The sequence below is a fragment of the Chanodichthys erythropterus genome, chromosome 12 (assembly GCF_024489055.1).
Source record: "Chanodichthys erythropterus isolate Z2021 chromosome 12, ASM2448905v1, whole genome shotgun sequence".
Taxonomy (NCBI): domain Eukaryota; kingdom Metazoa; phylum Chordata; class Actinopteri; order Cypriniformes; family Xenocyprididae; genus Chanodichthys; species Chanodichthys erythropterus.
Window position 1 is genome coordinate 37,887,462 of NC_090232.1, and position 19,566 is coordinate 37,907,027.

Below are 19,566 nucleotides of genomic sequence, written 5' to 3' on the forward strand. Positions count from 1 at the left end.
TTACTAAGTGTATTACGTGTATCTAAGTGTATTACTGCCCTCCACAGGTCAAAGTTTGAACTAATTGTTATATACTTGCACTAGCATATTGAATATGACAATTTAGTTCAAACTTTGACCTGAGGAGGGCAGTAATACACTTAGCAGTGTCTACACTGCTGGAATTCAAACATAGAAGAAGAAGAAGAAGAAGAAGAGACCTAGTTCAAGATGAGCATTTATGGTTAAAATGTATAAAAAAAAATTTTTTTTTTCAGAAATTGAGCGATGGTTTCTCTAGATAAGACCCTTATTCCTCGTCTGGGATCGTGTAGAATGCTTTGAAGCTGCACTGAAACTGTAATTTTGACCTTCAACCATTTGGGCTCCATTGAAGTCCACTATAAGGAGAATAATCCTGGAATGTTTTCACAAAAACCTTAATTTCTTTTCGACTGATGAAAGAAAGACATGAACATCTTCGAAGACATGGGGGTGAGTAAATTATCAGGAAATTTTAATTTGAAAGTGAACTAATCCTTTAATAGCTGTCGTGAGGAGGTATGGGATTCCGGCAGGGGGCGCTAGAAGAACATTTGGATTTCAATGGAATATTATTTGGCATCAGCGCCTTTTTTGAATAATATAGACGCACTGATCCGTCTTATAACAAAGCACTGACTTTTATGGAAACATGCGGTCTGTAGACAATAGAAGTTGACTTTTGTTAAAGATTGTATTAATAATGTGTGTTTTTCTCCACCTGTGGACGTGTAATGGTAAAAATATTTGTCTTTCATATGCATTATAGTGCTCCTGAAAGCCTAATGTGTCTCTGAGGTCTTTAATGTATTCACTGACCCGAGCTGCTTGAACTGGGTTTCATGTGGCGGGAAACAATTGTGGGTTGTTGATTTTGGTTTAACACTAGCTGACATCCTGCCAGATGAGAGAAGCGGCGAGAGAAACCGGACCTGCCAGAAAACCCTAAACAAATCGTCATCCCTATATCCAGGGGAAAGGAGGGATCAGAGCACCAGCTCCAAATGTCCTGCTGCTGTTGTGGACTACACAGGATATCTGTCATTTCATACAGATTTCATATTCGTTTGCTCGTGGATTATCGCTATTATTTAGCTTTGAACGCATGAGGTCATGAATTCGGCTGAACAGACCATCACATGGTTAATAACGCTGGGTGTCCTGGAATCACCCAAAAAGACACTATCGGATCCTGAAGGATTTTTACAGGCATCTCTCAGAGATGGAGTGGTTTTGTGTAAACTGCTGGAGCGACTGCGACCCGGTACAGTTTATACGGTAAGCTGTTGTTCATGAAGTCCATGCTGCAGTTTCACATTCGAGTAAATAAATTACACAGTTACATAAAAACACAGATGTGACACACACAAGAACCTTGTTATTTGTCTGCGCGCGCGCGTTTTGTGTTCACCGCACGCGCTAAACCAGTGTAAATTTGTGCATTAACATACTAACGTAACTGCTTTATTATTACTAGCTTATTTATATCAACTATGAGTGGGTGATCACGTAGAAAATGTAAAGAAAACCTCGCAAATCTGCGGTGACGGGGCAAGATGTGAATAATCGTAATGAAAAACGCACGCTAAGTGTGGCAGTAAATATATCAACGGGAATTAACCTTGGGATTCGTCCATATGAGTCGACCGCCATTGACTGTGAGAGAGAGAGGGAGAGGGAGGAAACGGCGGTGTCCGGTTTTTGTGAACGAATTGTTCTTTTGATTTGGATCTTTTCAGCGAATTGTTCACGAATCTGATTCTTTGAACTGAACCAATTCGGACATGTCCAAGAACTGATGAGGGAACAAATAATAAAAGCAATGAATTCTTCTCAGTTGTTTTTATGAGCTGCATCAAATTACTGGGACACTTCAAATGACTGTGAATGCACTTATTAATCAAACTTCATACCAAAAGTGTGTATGTGTCAACTTATGGTTTTATTTTAACGTTTTACATTGCATTGAATGGGAAGTCAGGGTCCATTGTTGTTGTTTTTTTGTTTTTTGTTGTTGTTGTTTTTCTCCTGAACCAGTTCATTGGAAAGAATAAGTGATTCGCTGATATTAACTTCTCATCACTAGAAAAGACCCTAAATATTGCTAATGGAGCAGAATAATTTAATTTGAGCACATTTCAACAAAAAATTCCACAAAATTCTTGTGGAACATCCTTATTTTTGCAGGAAGGACCTTTAGTTTTAATTTATATTCGGGTCAATGACATGTGGGGTCTTTTTTTTTTTTTGTCCAAAGGCCTTAATAATAATAAAAAACAAAGATATGACATCTAAAGAATGTAAGGTAGTACAACTAGATCTGTTTTATTGAATCCCAAAGGGTTTTAATTATATTTTGCTACATATAAAGGTATTTTAAAGATTTTGAAGAGTCAAAGGGTCATTCAGTTTAACCGTCCAAAGGTCAATACAGCCATTTAATTTTTGATCAAAATATCTTAAAATGTAATAAATGTATATATTTTTTATTCTTGCATGATTTTATAACATCATATATCAACATAGTGCAAAATGATATTAAAATTATGTGTAGAAGTTGTTGCTTTGTTATGAGAACGAATGTCCGAAAAAATTAATTTCATTGAAGTCATTTGGAGTAACCAATATAAAGGGACCATTTTGGATAAAGTCATGCGGTCAGTATCATGTGACAGGATGTGACAACATTCAGATACCTGCAAAGGACCACATGGTCATGAAGCAAAGTAACTAACTCACTTTTAACTATTTGAAAACTTCATGTTTTCACTTGCTCATATACGCATGTCCTGAAACATCAGGTCATTCGTTACAACCACTATAAAACATGGAAAATGTTGTAATATTTTAAAAACTAAATATAAAATGTTTAATTGTCCTTTTAATAGCTAGCAAGCAAGATAACTAGCTAGCTAGCTAGATATCAGCCTGTTAGCATTGTTTGTAAATACTGTCATTCGGTGAAACTGAAATTTTGGTTAAACCGAACTACTTTTTGGGGACAAATTTTGTCCATTTTGTAAAAAAAATGACAAAAGCATTGTTAATTGATTATAAAAACCACATAATCTCATTGTTAACACTTAGTGAAACTTCAAAAAGTTAATTATATCTCTATTATGTTTTTTTGTTTTAAAAACCTTATTCGTCAATGACCCATATGCTATGATATAAATGATAGCGGTTGTACTTAATAATTCATAAACATTTTGTGAATTATATCAACCACAGTCCTGACAAGTTTAGTAGAATGTATTCTAATTCATAGGCAATACAATCTTCGATGCTGATAGCAGTAATGACTTTATGCAATGTCTGATATGCTCGACAGACTGTGATAAACTCTGGGAAAGTGTAATATTGCACTAAAATGTCCAGTTCCATTGTTAAACACGATCTATTATAAACAATATGTCCCACAGTGACAGAGTTACATCGTGAAGATGTTAGACTTTGCTCTGACAGGTCAGGTAGTGTTTGCCTGTGCCAGCATGCCCCTCTCACTGAACCCAACCACAAGCTATTAGAGCACGTCATTTCCGCTATCCCTCCGCCAACTTCCCTATGAAGAATAAGTGTCTTTTTGCAGGAACGGGGCGATGATCTGTGATATAAACAAATGGCGCATTCGTATACGTTTTTGTTTATTTTCTGACAAACCTTTTTGAAAGTACGGCTCGTGAGAGGATTGATCTGTTCGCTTGATTTTCAGATCTATCCGGACCCGAGGAAGGACGAGTGTTTGAGTAATATCAGAGAGTTTGTGAAAGGCTGTGCTTTATATCAAATTGAGGTGAGTGTTGCATGATGTTTGCGCTGCTGCTTTAGTTGTTCATTTTATTCGCATGCTCATATTTCTGTTATTGATTCAGTTACTTAAATGTGGTTTGGAGCAAATCAGGTCGCCAGACTGAGTCTCAGCTGGAGTTGGGAACAGACTAATCCTGTGTGTTTTGGTTTTAGAGTTATTACTACATGGGTTACAATGGCATTTAGTGTTATTGCGGTATTTGTGACTTATTTGTTACCATGACAATTCCTTAAATGATTTATGCAACAGTTCATTAATGTTCTTAATGCAGAACTGCAACAATGTCTCATTTGTAGATGTCCAGGGAGTTTGCTGTACCTTTTGTTTACAGTAAAGCTGTTGAAGACAGATTTGATTAAAACAACAACAACAAAAAGAGTGAAATAAAAAATCAATAAATCATCATCAATAATTTATTTATAAGAGCCTTGTGGCCTGCAGTTTGCAAGTGATCTTTTATTATTAAGGACTATTAATTAAAGAGAATTAATTCAGAATATGCTGATTTACTTGTACATTAAATATTCCAGTAGCTGCAAAACATTTTCAGCCTTCAGAATAAAGCAGAATGTGGACCTTAATGTGAAAATTATGTGTTTGTAAGTCATACATTTGATTTGTATGGCGCTTTTCACAATACACATTGTTTCGGAGCAACTTTACTGAAAATCATTGTTAACGTTCATAATATCTTCATACCTTATAGTCGCATTTAACAGATCAGAGCTTGGTGATGATATAGTTTACATTTTGTGACAATACTAACAATCAAGAGATTTTCTTAGGGCTGTCAAATGATTAATCGCGATTAATCGCATACAAAATAAAAGTTTGAGTTTGCATAATATATGTGTGAGTAATGTGTTTAAATAATATGTATATATAAATACACACAAATAAATGTATATATTTAAGAGAAATATGTTATTTATGTACAAAAAAAATAATATATAATATAAATTATATAAAAATATAAAAATAAATACATATGCTTGTAAATATTTCTCAAATATATACATGGATGTGTTTGTATTTATATATACATAATAATTACACACAGTACACCCACATATATTAGGCAAACTCAAACTTTAATTTTGTATGCGATTAATCGTGATTAATCATTTGACAGCCCTAGTAAATATCGCTTTATGTGAGTATACTGTATGTTTGTGGATAAAGTTTGATTTACTATATATCCAACTTTAAATGTATTGATGTCAGATAATATAATTTAATTGTTGCCACAAAATAAACAATCAAGCAGTAGCTTTATTTGCTGTATATATTAGCTTTACTTGATTGTACTGTATGTATGTAGATAAAGTCAGATATACTTGTATATCCAATTTATATAGAGAGCTGTGCAATAATAAAGGTTATATTTTGCAAAGGAAACATGATCTTGGTGAAACTTTTGTTAACAGGGTCTGCTGAATTACATTCATAAATGTCCAACATTTCATAATGAAAACTTTCCCTTTAGTAATGTACTGGGTGCAGCCAATTGTTAATGGGCGTTTCATCTGGCAATTCTCAATGCCAGGTAAAATTTATCCAGAGTCGTCCAGACTTGTTTATCAAGATTAGTGCTTTGCTGAAAATTGCAGTGTATTGTAACAAAAATATCCAGTGTTGATGATATATTATAACAGTTCATATGTTTGTAAACATGGCATTCTGGCAGCTCATTCTTCACACAAATCCACTAGGTGTTGGTGTGAGATTGGATCAGATCCCTCACCCACACACAATTTAATTGGAGTTCGAGCCAGTGCTGTTGTTAAACCTATTTTTATGGCTGAATGTTGGGTTCAGATCCAGCTCTGCCCATTTGCAGATCTCTATGTCTGTACAGGCAATTGCATGTCTTTTCTTGAAAAATCATGCCATGCAGAGCACAGTATGCGGCCATAAATTATTCACAATATAGTGCAATGAATTATCACATGACCTTTGATTTACTGCAATCCCTGAAGTCTGGCTATGTAATGAATTTCTTTCAGAACTAATATGGTAGCATGTTAGTTAAAACGTGACACTTTTCTCAATGACTGCTGTTCTGTCAGTAAAAGCTGTTTTGAATGTTTGAATGTCACATTTTTTTGTTACTCTTAAGTGTTTTTTAGAAAAACTGACAGCATTTTTTCTTTACAAAGACTTCTGTCTATTAATCCCTGTTCTCACTAAGAACCAATATAACCACAAGCTTTATGCAAGCTTATGCAAGCTTTATAGATTGGCTCTATAAAGAAAAACTATAATTATGTCATCTTTAAATACTTGAGCTCTTAGGCCCTGTGTATTAAGTTGCGTTTGGTTGTTTGGATCACAAGTGGACGAGGGAGACACATTCCCGTTTTCACCAAGGTGTTTTAGTCTGTTTCTTTTGTCCCCTTTTCAACCCCTTCTGCCCTGATATCTTTGAGGGGAGGGTCTTTAGGTGGGTAAATGTATGGGCTTTTTCAGATATTTCGATCTAATGGATGAAACAATTATAAACAATTTACATTGGCAATGAATACGAAAAATATATGGAGAGCAGTGACAGCTTTTGTTTCTGCTCTGGTACATTTTTCGTCTTCAAACCAAACTTGGGTCTTCAGACGAAGCTGAAACCATGATGTCCAGAGAGGTGGGGCTGGACGTCATTTAGCTCTGCAGTGAGTACCACTTGATTAAAGGTGTGATCGACTTGAAGTGGCACTGCGCAGACCGATCGGCCGGGTGCAGTGTTGCCAGTCTTGGTTTTCATGGCGGAATTGGGCTACTTTTGCAATGTTGCCGCGGGTTGTTTTTCATGTCCACGGGTTGAATTGACCCAAAATAATGTGATATTTAGCCTCTGGAATGCAAATTTTTCCAGGGGAGCCCCACCAAAAACGCAAATTTTACCCCTGAAATGCGATTGGGCTACTTTTGAGGAGCAATTGGGTGGGTTTTGTTGTGAAAACCTGGCAACCCTGGCCACAACACTGAAATAGGAGCATGCAGTTTATCTGTCAATCAATTGCATGTGAAATGTTGCTTTCATTACTGTAATAGTATATATTGTGTAATTCATACCCTGCCAATCGGTGTATGACATCAAAGTACCGCGAAAGTGATGCGGAAGCATAAGAATCCGTCTGCTCTAATCACTTTCAATTTGATATCATACACCAATCAGTCTGCGCACCTCCGCTTCAAGTCGAACGCATGTACTTTCTGGCTGTTCTAACGCACTCGATCACATGAGGGTTTACACCATGAAAGTAATCCGGTCGAATGTGTTTTCGAAAATGGACCACCTCAAAACTTTGTAGACCCAGTTTACACCTGTTTTTAGCGCCGTCTACTTGTGATCCGATTGACCAAAAAGTACCTTAGGCTACTTTCACACTGTCAGTCCAAATCTGATTATTTGTGTGTCTTGTTAACATCTGATGTTCGCATTTTGTGTGAGAAAGACATAACGCGAAATCCGATTAGAGTGGTCAGACTGAAACTGATTTCACAAATGCGTTTTGAACAGGATTTCAAACTACATTTTTTTTACCGTTCACACTTCCTTAATCTGATCAGATTTCAATAGGATATGCACAAAAATCACATTTGTACTGACACTCTAAACATAGCCTTAAAACCATGGCCTTAAAGTCTGTTGGATTCTGATTGGATGTCATTGTTTTTATCGTTCAGCAGCTGGAAAAAATCATTCTGAAAGTGATATCGTTTCTCTGTGCCTTTACCATTATGGTTGTGGTGTGGACTCTGCTTATTGTTGTATTTTTTAGAACGATTTTTAGCGCTATATCATTATTGTTATAGTTATCGTCCTTGGTGTGAACGGGCTTTTCATTTTTGGCAGTGTGATCGCGTAACTGAGATGTTTCAGCCCACAGAGATGCTGTGTGCGTATGTTGCTCTGCGCTGCATTTGTTGCTCTGTATGAGTGGTGTTGTGTGGGACGGTTATGGCTCTGTGTGTGCGTAACTGTGCATGAGTGCCAGCGTCTTCGGTTCTTCTAGCCAGCTGTGAGAGGTTCAGACAAGCCCTGTATTGTGGTGAATGGAGTTGTGTGTTTGAATGGGCAGAGTTGCCAGCTCATTAATGGTGTTGTGGGGTTTGGCACAGGCCGGAATGAAGAGAGGCACTCCACTAAAACTACTTTTTCAAATGGCGTGGTTTGGTGACTGGTTTAAAGAGAAAGAGCAGGAGGGAATTTAATTCCACTACAGTGATGGCTGATGATGTAATGTAGACTTAGATGTGTGTGATGATTGTTGATGGTGCTTGAGTGTTGGGCATCGGACTTTAGGCTTGTATCAAGTACTGAATATTAATGAAATGTCTTTGTGTCTCTTTTTTTCAGAGGTTTACCCAATTCATTTGAGCAAATAAACACATTTCTTAATTCACTGATAGGAACTGATGAAGTAAGCTTTATTCTGATCAATTCAACCTTATGTTAAGTAACTGTAAATGTTTTCAGATTGCAACATTGGCATGGGGCAAAAGTGTCATATTTAGTATGACTGCAAGTGTACCTTAATGTACACTACCATTCGAAAGTTTGGGGTTGGTGAGTTTTTTTTGTTTTTTTTTAATGGAAAAATTGTGAAATACTATTACAGTTTAATAAAATAAACTAACTGTTTTCTATTTTAATTAGGGCTGACTGATATATCGCATGTGATTGTCACGCGCATTTCGTCAGTAAAGCCGGTTCCCTGATTGCCGCTAAATCACCTGCTTTCAAATGGAGCGGCATTTAATAGACAGAGCCGTAGATCACTGACAAGCCACGCAATATCGCGTTCAATATCGAAGGTGATTCTTCTGCGATATGAATGCGATATTGCGTAGCTTGTCAGTGAACTACGGCTCTGTCTATTAAATGCCGCTCCATTGGAAAGCAGGTGATGACGATAATTGGGGAACCGGCTTTACTGACGAAATGCACGTGACAATCACATGCGATATATCGGTCAGCCCTAATTTAATATATTTTAAAATGTAGTTTATTCCTGTGATGTCAAAGCTGAATTTTCAGCATCATTACTCAGTCTTCAGTGTCACATGATCCTTCAAAAATCATTCTAATGTGATTATTTGCTGCTCAGCAAACATTTCTTATTATTATCAAAATTGAAATCAATTGTGCTTCTCTTATTTTTGTGGAAAGTGGAAACCATGATCTTTTTAAGATTCTTTGATGTATAGAAAGTTCAAAAGATCACCATTTATTTGAAATGGAAGTCTTTGGAAGTCTTTGTCACTTTTGATCAGTTTAATGTGTCCTTGCTGAATTAAACCAAAGACTATGGATATAGAAAGAAGATTCACTCCTATTAGTTATGAATGGGAGAAACTGCAAGGCGCAATATGGCGGAATAAGTCCCGCCTTCTAAGTAAAAGAGCCAATCGCTGATTGATAAAGTCATTGTGTCACTATAGCTGTCGTTAGAAGCTCTGGTTCCCATAGAAACCTGAGACTTAGGACTTAGAAACCAGTCGCGCTTAGGACTGCACATGCACATTGGCTTGTCTAGCCTGAAAAATAAGCCTTTTTTTAAATGCTATTTTAGCAAAAAAAACAACATTTATGGGACGGTTCATGTCAAATTTTGTTGCTGATTTGAAATATGTAATTTAATTGGGAATTCGCCAAGCAGTTTTTGAGTTTTCAGGATTTCCCCATTCAAATAGATAGGACTTGGTCTTGGATGCCCGAAATAGCTGCCCGGAGGCGTTGCAAATATGGCCACCGAGTGAACAGACTTTCCTTAAAAGGGACTTTAATAAACTAATAATTTCTTTAAAAAAACTTTTGAACTTTGAAGTGTATTTGATTTATGAAATTAAAAACAAAATCTCTCCAGTTAACATAGCAGAAAAACAGTTGTGTTAAAGTTACAGGTTACTTTAAGACAAATTAACCTGAAAGACGTTCTTAATACGTGTTCAATTTTTCAATCAATCAAGTGTTTCATTATTGCATTGCATGGAAATACTTAATATTATGGAAGTAAAATTGTTTGCAAACACCATTTCCAAAAAATAAAACATTTGTAATGTTAAAATGGCTTGCTTCCTAGCTGTGCAGTGAAATAAATTGAAGCAGGTTGATTTTCACCTAAATGTATGGTTTCCTAAATTATAGTAATCATAGTGAAATGCAAACAGGCTGATCCAACAGGACACATTTTGTGTGTGGACAAAGATCCAGGATCACATTCCATGTCTATCTGTTTGCATTGTATCTTTTGAAGAGTTAAAGTCAAGCTGGTGTCAGATCAGGCCAGTTTTGGGGCAGGTCGTTTTGCTTGATATGAGCTTATGTGTCCAGATGGTCCAGAGAGCAGCAGGTAGTCTGAGAGCCAGAAACCCACACACAAACATTGAGCTTAGCAAAATCACATTCCCATATTCCCTCAGAGAAGCAAACACATTTTATAGAGAATCTTTGATCGTCATAAAAGTTTCTGTAATGTACTTATTAATGTTTTATTTGGGAATGGAAAGAAATTGTGTAGAATAAGAATAGGCACACTTTTATGAATGATCGTTACTGTTCTGCTGTTTTGCATTTCAAATGGCCTCCGGCTTTGCATATGTAGCATTAAATGACATGCATTACGATCCATCCTCTGCTTAAACTGTCCATCCAAGTTTAATATTTAGACCTGAAGCTTTTCATCAGGTTTAGTGCTTGAGTTTGCATCACTCATCACTGCACACTACAGTAATATTGTCAAATAAACAGTAATATTGTCAAATATTATTACAATTTAAAAAATAGTTTTAGAAGTGTAAAAAGTAGGGGTGTAACGATGCATCGTTATATCAAGATATAAAAATGTGATATGTATCGCGATATAGAGTTAGTTTTATCCAAGACTCGGCTTACTGTATTTACAGTGACAGAAAAAGTATGTGAACCCCTTGCAGAATCTGTGAAAATGATAATTATTTTATTTAAATAAGAGGGATAATAAAAAAATGCATGTTATTTTTTTGTTTAGTACTGTCCTGAGTAAGATATTTTACATAAAAGATGTTTGCATTTAGTTCACAAGACAAAACAATAGCTGAATTTATTAAAATAACCCCATTCATAAGTATGTGAACCATTGATTCTCAATACTGTGTGTGGTTACCTGATGATCCACGACTGTTTTTATGTTTTGTGATGGTTGTTCATGAGTCTCTTGTTTGTCCTGAGCAGTTAAACTGAGCTCTGTTATTCAGAAAAATCCTCCAGCTCCTGCAGATTCATCAGTTTTCAAGTATTTTTGCTTATTTGAACCCTTTCCAGCAGTGACTGTAGGATTTTGAGATCTGTGTTTTCATGTGTTTCACAGCTGATGTGTTTTTGTATTAAGTAAATGTAATCGTGAGATTTTTTTGCCCTCTGCAGGTGTTTGAGGCCAATGACTTGCTTCAGGGCCAGAACTTCTCCAAGGTCTTGAATTGTTTGGTTGCACTCAACAAAGCAACTTCAGGTGAGATATGTCTGAACCACCTGCATTATCAGAGCTATCTGGCAGTAAATTTACAAAATGGGTCAGTCTGTTTATTCACAGCATTGCCTAGCTGCGTTTGCCGTGTGTGTGTGTGTGTGTGTGTGTGTGTGTGTGTGTGTGTGTGTGTGTGTGTGTGTGTGTGCCTGCCTGCCTACTTAAGCATATTTTGGGGCCAAATTTGAGCTAAATCTGAAAAAAACATCCCAAAACCTCCTTTTGAAGAGGTACTCATTTGTTGTTTGTTTGTTTATAAAAAACAGTATATAAAAAGAGTATAGATGTCTTTGGAATGTCCCTATTTAAATAGCAAAGTGAACGTGTGTGTGTGTTTTGTTGATCATTATTCTCTGATTGTAGAGTCCGGCGGTGGGAGTAATTCTGTGTGTTCTCGTCACTCGTCTTCTCTGCGGATCAAGTCCTTTGACTCGCTCAACTGTTCGTCCAATCACAGGAAATCATCCAGACACAAGTACAACCAGTACCGCAGTCTGGTGAGAATCACAACCACTCCACACCCTTATGAAGAATAAAATGCCTTTTCTAAGCTCCAGGAAAACAGACTGAAATTATTTTAAGAGTGATTGTCAAAGGTACTATTCAATTTTAGATGTGCAACATGTGTGAAAAACTACTTTGTACGCCAGTAAATAGAAACCTCAAACAAATACGAAAGATTCTCTCTGATTCTCTCCTCTCTTTGTCTCTAGGACATGTCTGAAAACAGTGCCCCTCAGGTGCTGGTGAAAGCTCGGTTTAACTTCCAGCAGACCAATGAGGATGAGCTGTCCTTCAATAAGGGTGACATCATCCAGGTGACGCGGCAGGAAGAGGGCGGCTGGTGGGAGGGGTCTCTCAATGGCAAGACCGGCTGGTTTCCTAGCAACTATGTCAAAGAGATCAAAGGCTCTGGTTAGTATTCGCCACTTTTAAACGTTCAAAAGTTTTAGTTGCGGAAGTTGAACCCTGACAAATTCTTGTAGGAAGACATCAGATCTAGGCTCCTGCAAGACCAGACAAGCAAAATGAAACTAGAGGGATTTGTTTTACTCATACTCCTCTCACAGACTGCCAAAAAAAGCAGAAGAGATAATAAGAGAATGTGTAGACCCCATTTACCTGCTGACTTTCTTCTGTATCCTTGTGTTCCCATAATATTTTCATAAAAAGACCTGCTGAGTATGTGTATAGATCAGAAAATTGCTATGGGCAGCTGCATGTTAGGCTGTTCATATTTTAGCCAGCTTAAAATATTTGAGTGATTATATATTTTTTTTAAAAGCGTAATTTTTTATTTGGACTCTGAGGCACTACGAGTTGAGAATGTAAAATCTGCCCAGGTCCATTAAAAGGGCGATTAATGGAGGACTTACAGGCTTAATGAGAATGTGCCAAAAGAGAACTGAATGGCTGCTCTCTGCAAAAGCCAAAAACTGTGAGATTATGTGACCATTACAGGCTTACATTGGACAAATGTGTGCTTATCCAGCCCATGTTGGGTACAGGTGCTGGATACAATGCAGCCACCTTAGAATAAAAAGAGTAAATGGTAGGACGCTTCATGTGAAGCCCTGATTATAATGTCATAACCTTGTATTTATTTATATTTTAATCAAATTGAAACTACCCAGGGCTCAGCAGACAAAACATAACAAAGGAAATCTGGTGATCTTGTGCCGGATTTGAAGAAGATTTGAAAGACATGCTCAGTAAGGCATTTATTTGATCAAAAAAAAATAAAAAAAAATTAAAAGTATTACTATAAAATATTTTTTACATTTTTAAAATAACTGTTTTCTATTTTAATACATTTTAAAATGTAATTTATTCCTGTAATGCAAAGCTGAATTTTCAGCATCATTACTCCAGTCTTCAGTGTCACATGATCCTTCAGAAATCATTCTAATATTTGCTGCTTAAGAAACATTTATTATTATCAATGCTGAAAGCAGTTGTGCTGCTTAATATTTTTGATATCTTTATCATTTTAAACTTCTAATTTAACCCCTCAATCGCTTACGAGACATTCTTGTCACTACAGCTGCTCCGGCCGTCGAGACAATGGCGGACATTGTACAACTCGCTCTGGGTGGAAACTATGATAATACAGCAGAGTCCGTCAACAGTTGTGGGTGGGGCCCTGAAAACGAAAACGGCTTGTTCTATGAGACTGTTGAGGTTTTATTTGGATTAAAAAAAGGAGCGGGTGGATTTTTATGATTATAGGGTGGTTGTGTACACACTCTGCCAACACACATTTATGTTCAAACAGCATGTAAAAGTGCATTTAGCATAATTAATGCATCCTCGCTGAATAAACGTATTAATATCTGAACCCAAACTTTTGAAATGGTACTGTATAATTTAAATAACCAGCTCTTACAAAGCCTTATCTCAGTGTATGTCTGCTATAGTATAAACAGAACCCCTGACCCTTGCTCACCAGTCCAAACAAAAATAGCATATTCCCCCCCTAATGATGTCAAACAGATGCTTCCCTCTCATGTATGGGGAAATGGCCTTAATGTGTATTCAACCCAGCTTCAATGGAAATAGTTTAGGATGACATCAGAGCTTGAACATCCAGGCCTTAACAGGAAGGAAACACAATCTAACAACAAAGACAGGAAGTGCAGCGGCCAGAAGACACTACTTCCCCGTTTCCTCTGAATATGACCTCACACTCCAGTTTATTCCACTGTCCGAGCACTTAGTAATCCAGACTCTTTTATATGATTTACTTGTGCTAAATGCATGCCGCACATCACTTGTAGTAGACATTAGTAGTATATTGATTTCATGTGTCATCTTAAAAATTGGCTGCAGTTAGGAAGAGGGGAAGTGTGAGATTTTAAAAAAAAAAAAAAAAATGAAAATTCTGTCATATATTGACACGTTTCAAAACTGTGTGGCTTTCTTTTATGGTACACAAAAGGAGAGGAAGAACCTGTCGTGTAGGTTTGGAACAACATGAGAGTGAATGAATGGATGATGACAAAATTCTAATTTTGGGTAAATTATTCCTTTTTAAAACTAGATTTGTTCAAATCTCTTAACTCTTAAAGTATGAGCAACAGTAAATGTGATACTTACTTGGTAAGCAACACTAATGAATGATTTAGTTTGTGGAGAAGTTGAGCTCTTCGAGAACTTGGGGAAACAAAGTAGAAAATAATTTTATCATTTTCACCTATTTTTATGCACATTTTGGGATATTGCATAAAAACGCTGGATGGAAATGCCAAGATGTGCATAAATTCTAAAAATGTGCATAAAACACATATACAGTGGGGATCGAAAGTTTGGGAACCCCTTGCAGAATCTGTGAAAATGTGAAAATTTTTAACAAACAAGAGAGATCATACAAAATGCATGTTATTTTTTGTTTAGTACTGTCCTGAGTAAGATATTTTACATAAAAGATGTTTACATATAGTCCACAAGACAAAAAAAATAGCTGAATTTATTCAAATAAACCCATTCAAAAGTTTGGGAACCCTTGATTCTTGATACTGTGTGTGGTTACCTGATGATCCACAACTTTTTTTTTTTTTTCTTTTTTTTGTGATGGTTGTTCATGAGTCTCTTGTTTGTCCTGAGCAGTTAAACTGAGCTCTGTTCTTCGGAAAAATCCTCCGGGTCCTGCAAATTCATCAGTTTTCCACCATCTCTTGCGTATTTGAACCCTTTCCAGCAGTGACTGTATGATTTTGAGATCTGTGTTTTCATACTGAGGACGACTGAGGGACTCAAACACAACTATTAAAAAAAGGTTCAAACATTCACTGATGCTCCAGAAGGAAACACGATGCATTAAGAGCCGAGGGGTGAAAACTTTTGAACAGGATGAAGATGTCCACATTTTTCTTATTTTGTTGAAATATAATGTTTTTTATTTAGTACTGCCCTTCGGAAGCAACAGAAGATACTTGCATGTTTCCCAGAAGAAAAATTAAGTACGATTTACCTTGATATTTGAATTCAAAAAGTTTTCACCCCTCGGCTCTTAATGCATCGTGTTTCCTTCTGGAGCATCAGTGAATGTTTGAACCTTTTTTAATAGTTGTGTTTGAATCCCTCAGTTGTCCTCAGTGTGAAAACGCAGATCTCAAAATCCTACAGTCACTGCTGAAAAGGGTTCAAATATGCAAAAGATGCTGGAAAACTGATGAATCTGCAGGACCTGGAGGATTTTTCTGAAAAACAGAGTTCAGTTTAACTGCTCAGAACAAACAAGAGACTCATGAACAATCATCACAAAACATAAAAACAGTCGTGGATCATCAGGTAACCACACACAGTATTGAGAATCAATGGTTCACTACTTATGGGGTTATTTTAATAAATTCAGCTATTGTTTTGTCTTGTGAACTAAATGCAAACATCTTTTATGTAAAATATCTTACTCAGGACAGTACTAAACAAAAAATAACATGCATTTTGTATGATCTTTCTTGTTTTGTTAAAAAAAATTCACATTTTCACAGATTCTGAAAGGGGTTCCCAAACTTTCGATCCCCACTGTACGCTCAATTGAGATGGATACATTTTTCATCCGATAAGAAGACATGCACATAAACAGCGATGGAAACACATTTACCGAATAAATCCCTCAATGCGCAACAAAAAACTTGCATGACTTTGCCTCAGTAGTGGATGTGGTTGGATAACTGGACTAAGCTGTGAACCAGTTTCATTGCACAGCATCTCAAATAGGTTTGATCATTCTGAAATGCCTCACCCAAAGTCTGTCATCAGAATGATTTGGTGTAATGACCTCTCAGAAGCGTTCCCAAATGCCAGGGCTCTCATTTATCAATGGTGCGTACGGACAGATTTGTGCATAAGAACAGTTTCATGCAAAGTGTGGGATTCACCAACTTGTACTTATACGTAGAAATGTGTGTAAATATAAGCACACCTCTGAGCATGCTTACGCAGCGAATCTAGTGGTAGAATAGCGACACTACACATAAAATGCATTTAAGAGTGTCACATTATGCATTCCACATATGTCCTGTGTTTCCTTTAATTATAAAACACTCAATTTATAATTTGTCTAGTTTTAAATATGATGCATAATTGGTGTCAAACCCTATAAAAGACAGCTGTGACAAATGTTTGTCTCAGTGCAATGGCTTATCTTGCGTTATTGGAAGACTTGGCAAACAATGCGCTCTGCAGTGAGTGTGTTTTCCAAGATCGTGCTGATCTGCTTGGCGAAAGCACCGAGTGCTCTCTTTGTCATTATTGAGGTGAGGAAAAACACAATCAAGTTATTTTTTTTTTAAAGAGAAGTGTTGTCACCATATATGGTTAATTGGAGGCGTTTCCGAATGCTAATGACCGTGAATGTGAACAAGCACGGTACTTCCGCACATGTGGGATTTATCAACAATGATTGCTTACTCGTGTGCGTAAGAACTGCGTGCGCACGTTTGATAAATATGGATTTTCTTGTACTAAATTTCATTCGTAGGAAAAAATATAGAACCTTTTCTACGCACTGTTCATAAATGAGGGCCCAGGTATCTGAACGCAAGATAACATGACTATGTTTATTGCGTTTCATCTGCGCAGACAGAAGTCATTTATGATGTAGAAGAAAAGAGCCACAGTGGCTTCCCTGATTGCAGCACCTTCCATTTTTATTACAGATTTTTTGCATCAATTTCTCAAGAAGTGTACTTTATGCAATATTCCAAATTTTGTGCATAAGTGAAATTTGCAACTTTGCATGGAAACATAGCTAATGATCTGATTGGTAGCTTGAGGAAAATCATGATGAGGAATATTCAAGCTGATATTTTAGATGATTCCAGGAAGTTCACACATTGAGTTACTGATATTAGTGTAAATGAACCATAATGGATTGAACCAAGTGAAATGTTCTTCTTACTGAAGTAAGAGGTATAATATTTTCCTGTAAACCCAGATCTCCCCCTCTAGATATCCAAATCTAATATTGCTGCCCTTACTGCTCACTGCAGGAGAGATGTACTTTAATATTCAATAACAGAAACAAAATGCTTCCAGATGTTGGTCTAAGGTGACCTTATTACCTTTTGTTCTGTTTTTGCTCTCTTAAACAGACAAACCTGTGTCTCCCAAGTCTGGAACACTGAAGAGTCCGCCCAAAGGCCTTGAGACCACTAACTTTTGCAAGACTTACTATAATGTGGTAAGAGAGATGTGCTGTAGTGTTGCATGTAACGCCTCCCACGTGGAGCCAGTTGATTTACTTGTTTATTTATGTGCATGGAGTGATGCCTCTGGGAAGTTTGTATTGCACCAGCATTTCCCTAACCAAATAGGCAAGTACACCACCAACCCTGTCTATAGCTGACAGATAACACTAAGGATTAAAGATATTAGAAATTATGGAGGCTATCACAATGTGATTGTTATAGCAGGTCATGAAAGGGTCATGAAACACAACACGCTAAAGCACTGCGTTGCGAGGATATTCGATTTGTGTAAGGGTTATTTTGAAGCAGCGTTGTCCGGTTTTCTCAGACTTTGCTTTAGACTAATCTTTGAATTTACAGTCATAAGGCTTTAATCTGGGTTTAAAAGCCTTGCCAAAACTGAGTTACTTAGAGTTAATAATCCAAGTTTAAACACCCAACAGCAGATGCTACTCCGGGTTTGATCTTGATTTATGAGACACAAGTTCAGTATCCTGACGATGACAATTCTGCTAATAAATGTAATTTTCAGGTCATTTATACTATATGTGAATGCGTATGTATTGTTTCCTTTCTTGTTCTCCATTTCCTCATGCGACGTGTCCCAGAAGCCTCCCTCTGATCATCTGCAAACCCAATGAACCGTGTGTGTGTGTGTGTGTGTGTGTGTGTGTGTGTGTGTGTGTGTGTGTGTGTGTGTGTGTGTGTGTGTGTGTGTGTGTGTGTGTGCGCGCGCGCGCGCGCATTCGGCTGTAATTTGCTGTTTTTCTTTTATCAAATAATTTTGTTAGATAAATACCTTAACCAATTTTAGTGATTTGTTCTTCTGTATATTTTAAAAATATAAAATATTTTCCTCATATTTCAATGGTTTAATGGAACTTGTAGGGCCAAACAAAAACACTTTTAGCCACTGCTGCATACATCCGACTTTATATAAAGAGCTGGCAATAATAGTTACATTTCACAATAAAAAAAACACAAAAAAAACAGACAGTTAAGATTTGTTATATAGTTGTTTTTTGTGAGTGTACTCTATGTATGCAGGTAAAGTAGGGTGAATTATACATCCAGCTTTAAATTGTGAAGATCAACCGACCATCTGCATGAAGAAAATGACTTAAAGGGTTAGTTCACCCAAAAATGAAAATAATGTCATTAATTACTCACCCTCATGCCGTTCCACACCTGTAAGACCTTCGTTCATCTTCGCAACACAAATAAAGATATTTTTGATAAAATCCGATGGCTCAGTGAGGCCTCCATTGACAGCAAGACAATTAACACTTACAGATGCCCAGAAAGCTACTAAAGACATATTTAAAACAGTTCATGTGACTACAGTGGTTCAGCATTAATGTTGTAAAGCAACGAAAATACTTTTTGTGTGCCAAATAAACCTAAATAATGACTTTTTAAAAATATCTAGTGATGGCCGATTTTCAAAACAGTGAATCAGTGGTTTGGATCTCATATCAAACTGCCAAAGTCACGAGCTATTGAAATTTAAAAACACTTATGACGTAACAAAGCCTCGTTTACTGAAATCACGTGACTTTTGCTCTCTGAACCACTGATTCGAAACAAAAGATTCATAAAGCTTTTCGTAAAGTGTTTTGAAAATCGGCCATCACTACATATTGTTAAAAAGACGTTATTTTGGTTTTTTTGGTGCACAAAAAGTATTCTCGTCACTTCATAACATTAAGGTTGAACCACTGTACTCACATGAACTTATGTAAATATCTTTTTAGTAGCTTTCTGGGCATCTGAAAGTGTTAATTGTCTTGCTATAAATGGAGGACTCACTGAGCCATCGGATTTTATCAAAAATATCTTCATTTGTGTTCTGAAAATCAACGAAGGTCTTACGGGTGTGGAACGACATGAGTCATTAATGACATAATTTTCATTTTTGGTGAACTAACCCTATAAGGTTGAAATAAGCGCTGAAATTTTGCCCCAAATTGCAATCTAGATGTCGACAATAGTTGTCCACAATAGTTGCCGAAAGTCTGCACCAGACTGCAGATGGAGTTGA

The 19,566-nt window shown here is 36.7% G+C and overlaps 1 protein-coding gene across 4 annotated transcripts in view; it reads left to right on the forward strand.

Moving 5' to 3' along the window:
* Positions 1-977: 977 nt before the first annotated feature.
* arhgef7b (Rho guanine nucleotide exchange factor (GEF) 7b) overlaps positions 978-19,566 on the forward strand; it is a 32,337-nt gene continuing 13,748 nt past the window's right edge. For 3 of the 4 annotated variants that reach the window (XM_067403809.1, XM_067403812.1, XM_067403810.1), the window contains exons 1-6: positions 978-1,299; positions 3,734-3,814; positions 11,235-11,319; positions 11,698-11,831; positions 12,048-12,249; positions 17,430-17,518. In XM_067403809.1, coding sequence (XP_067259910.1) covers positions 1,135-1,299; positions 3,734-3,814; positions 11,235-11,319; positions 11,698-11,831; positions 12,048-12,249; positions 17,430-17,518 — 756 coding nt within the window. In that variant the 5' untranslated portion in view covers positions 978-1,134. Of the gene's footprint in view, positions 1,300-3,733; positions 3,815-11,234; positions 11,320-11,697; positions 11,931-12,047; positions 12,250-17,429; positions 17,519-19,566 lie in introns of those variants that run through there. The other variant, XM_067403811.1, reaches the window with a different exon arrangement.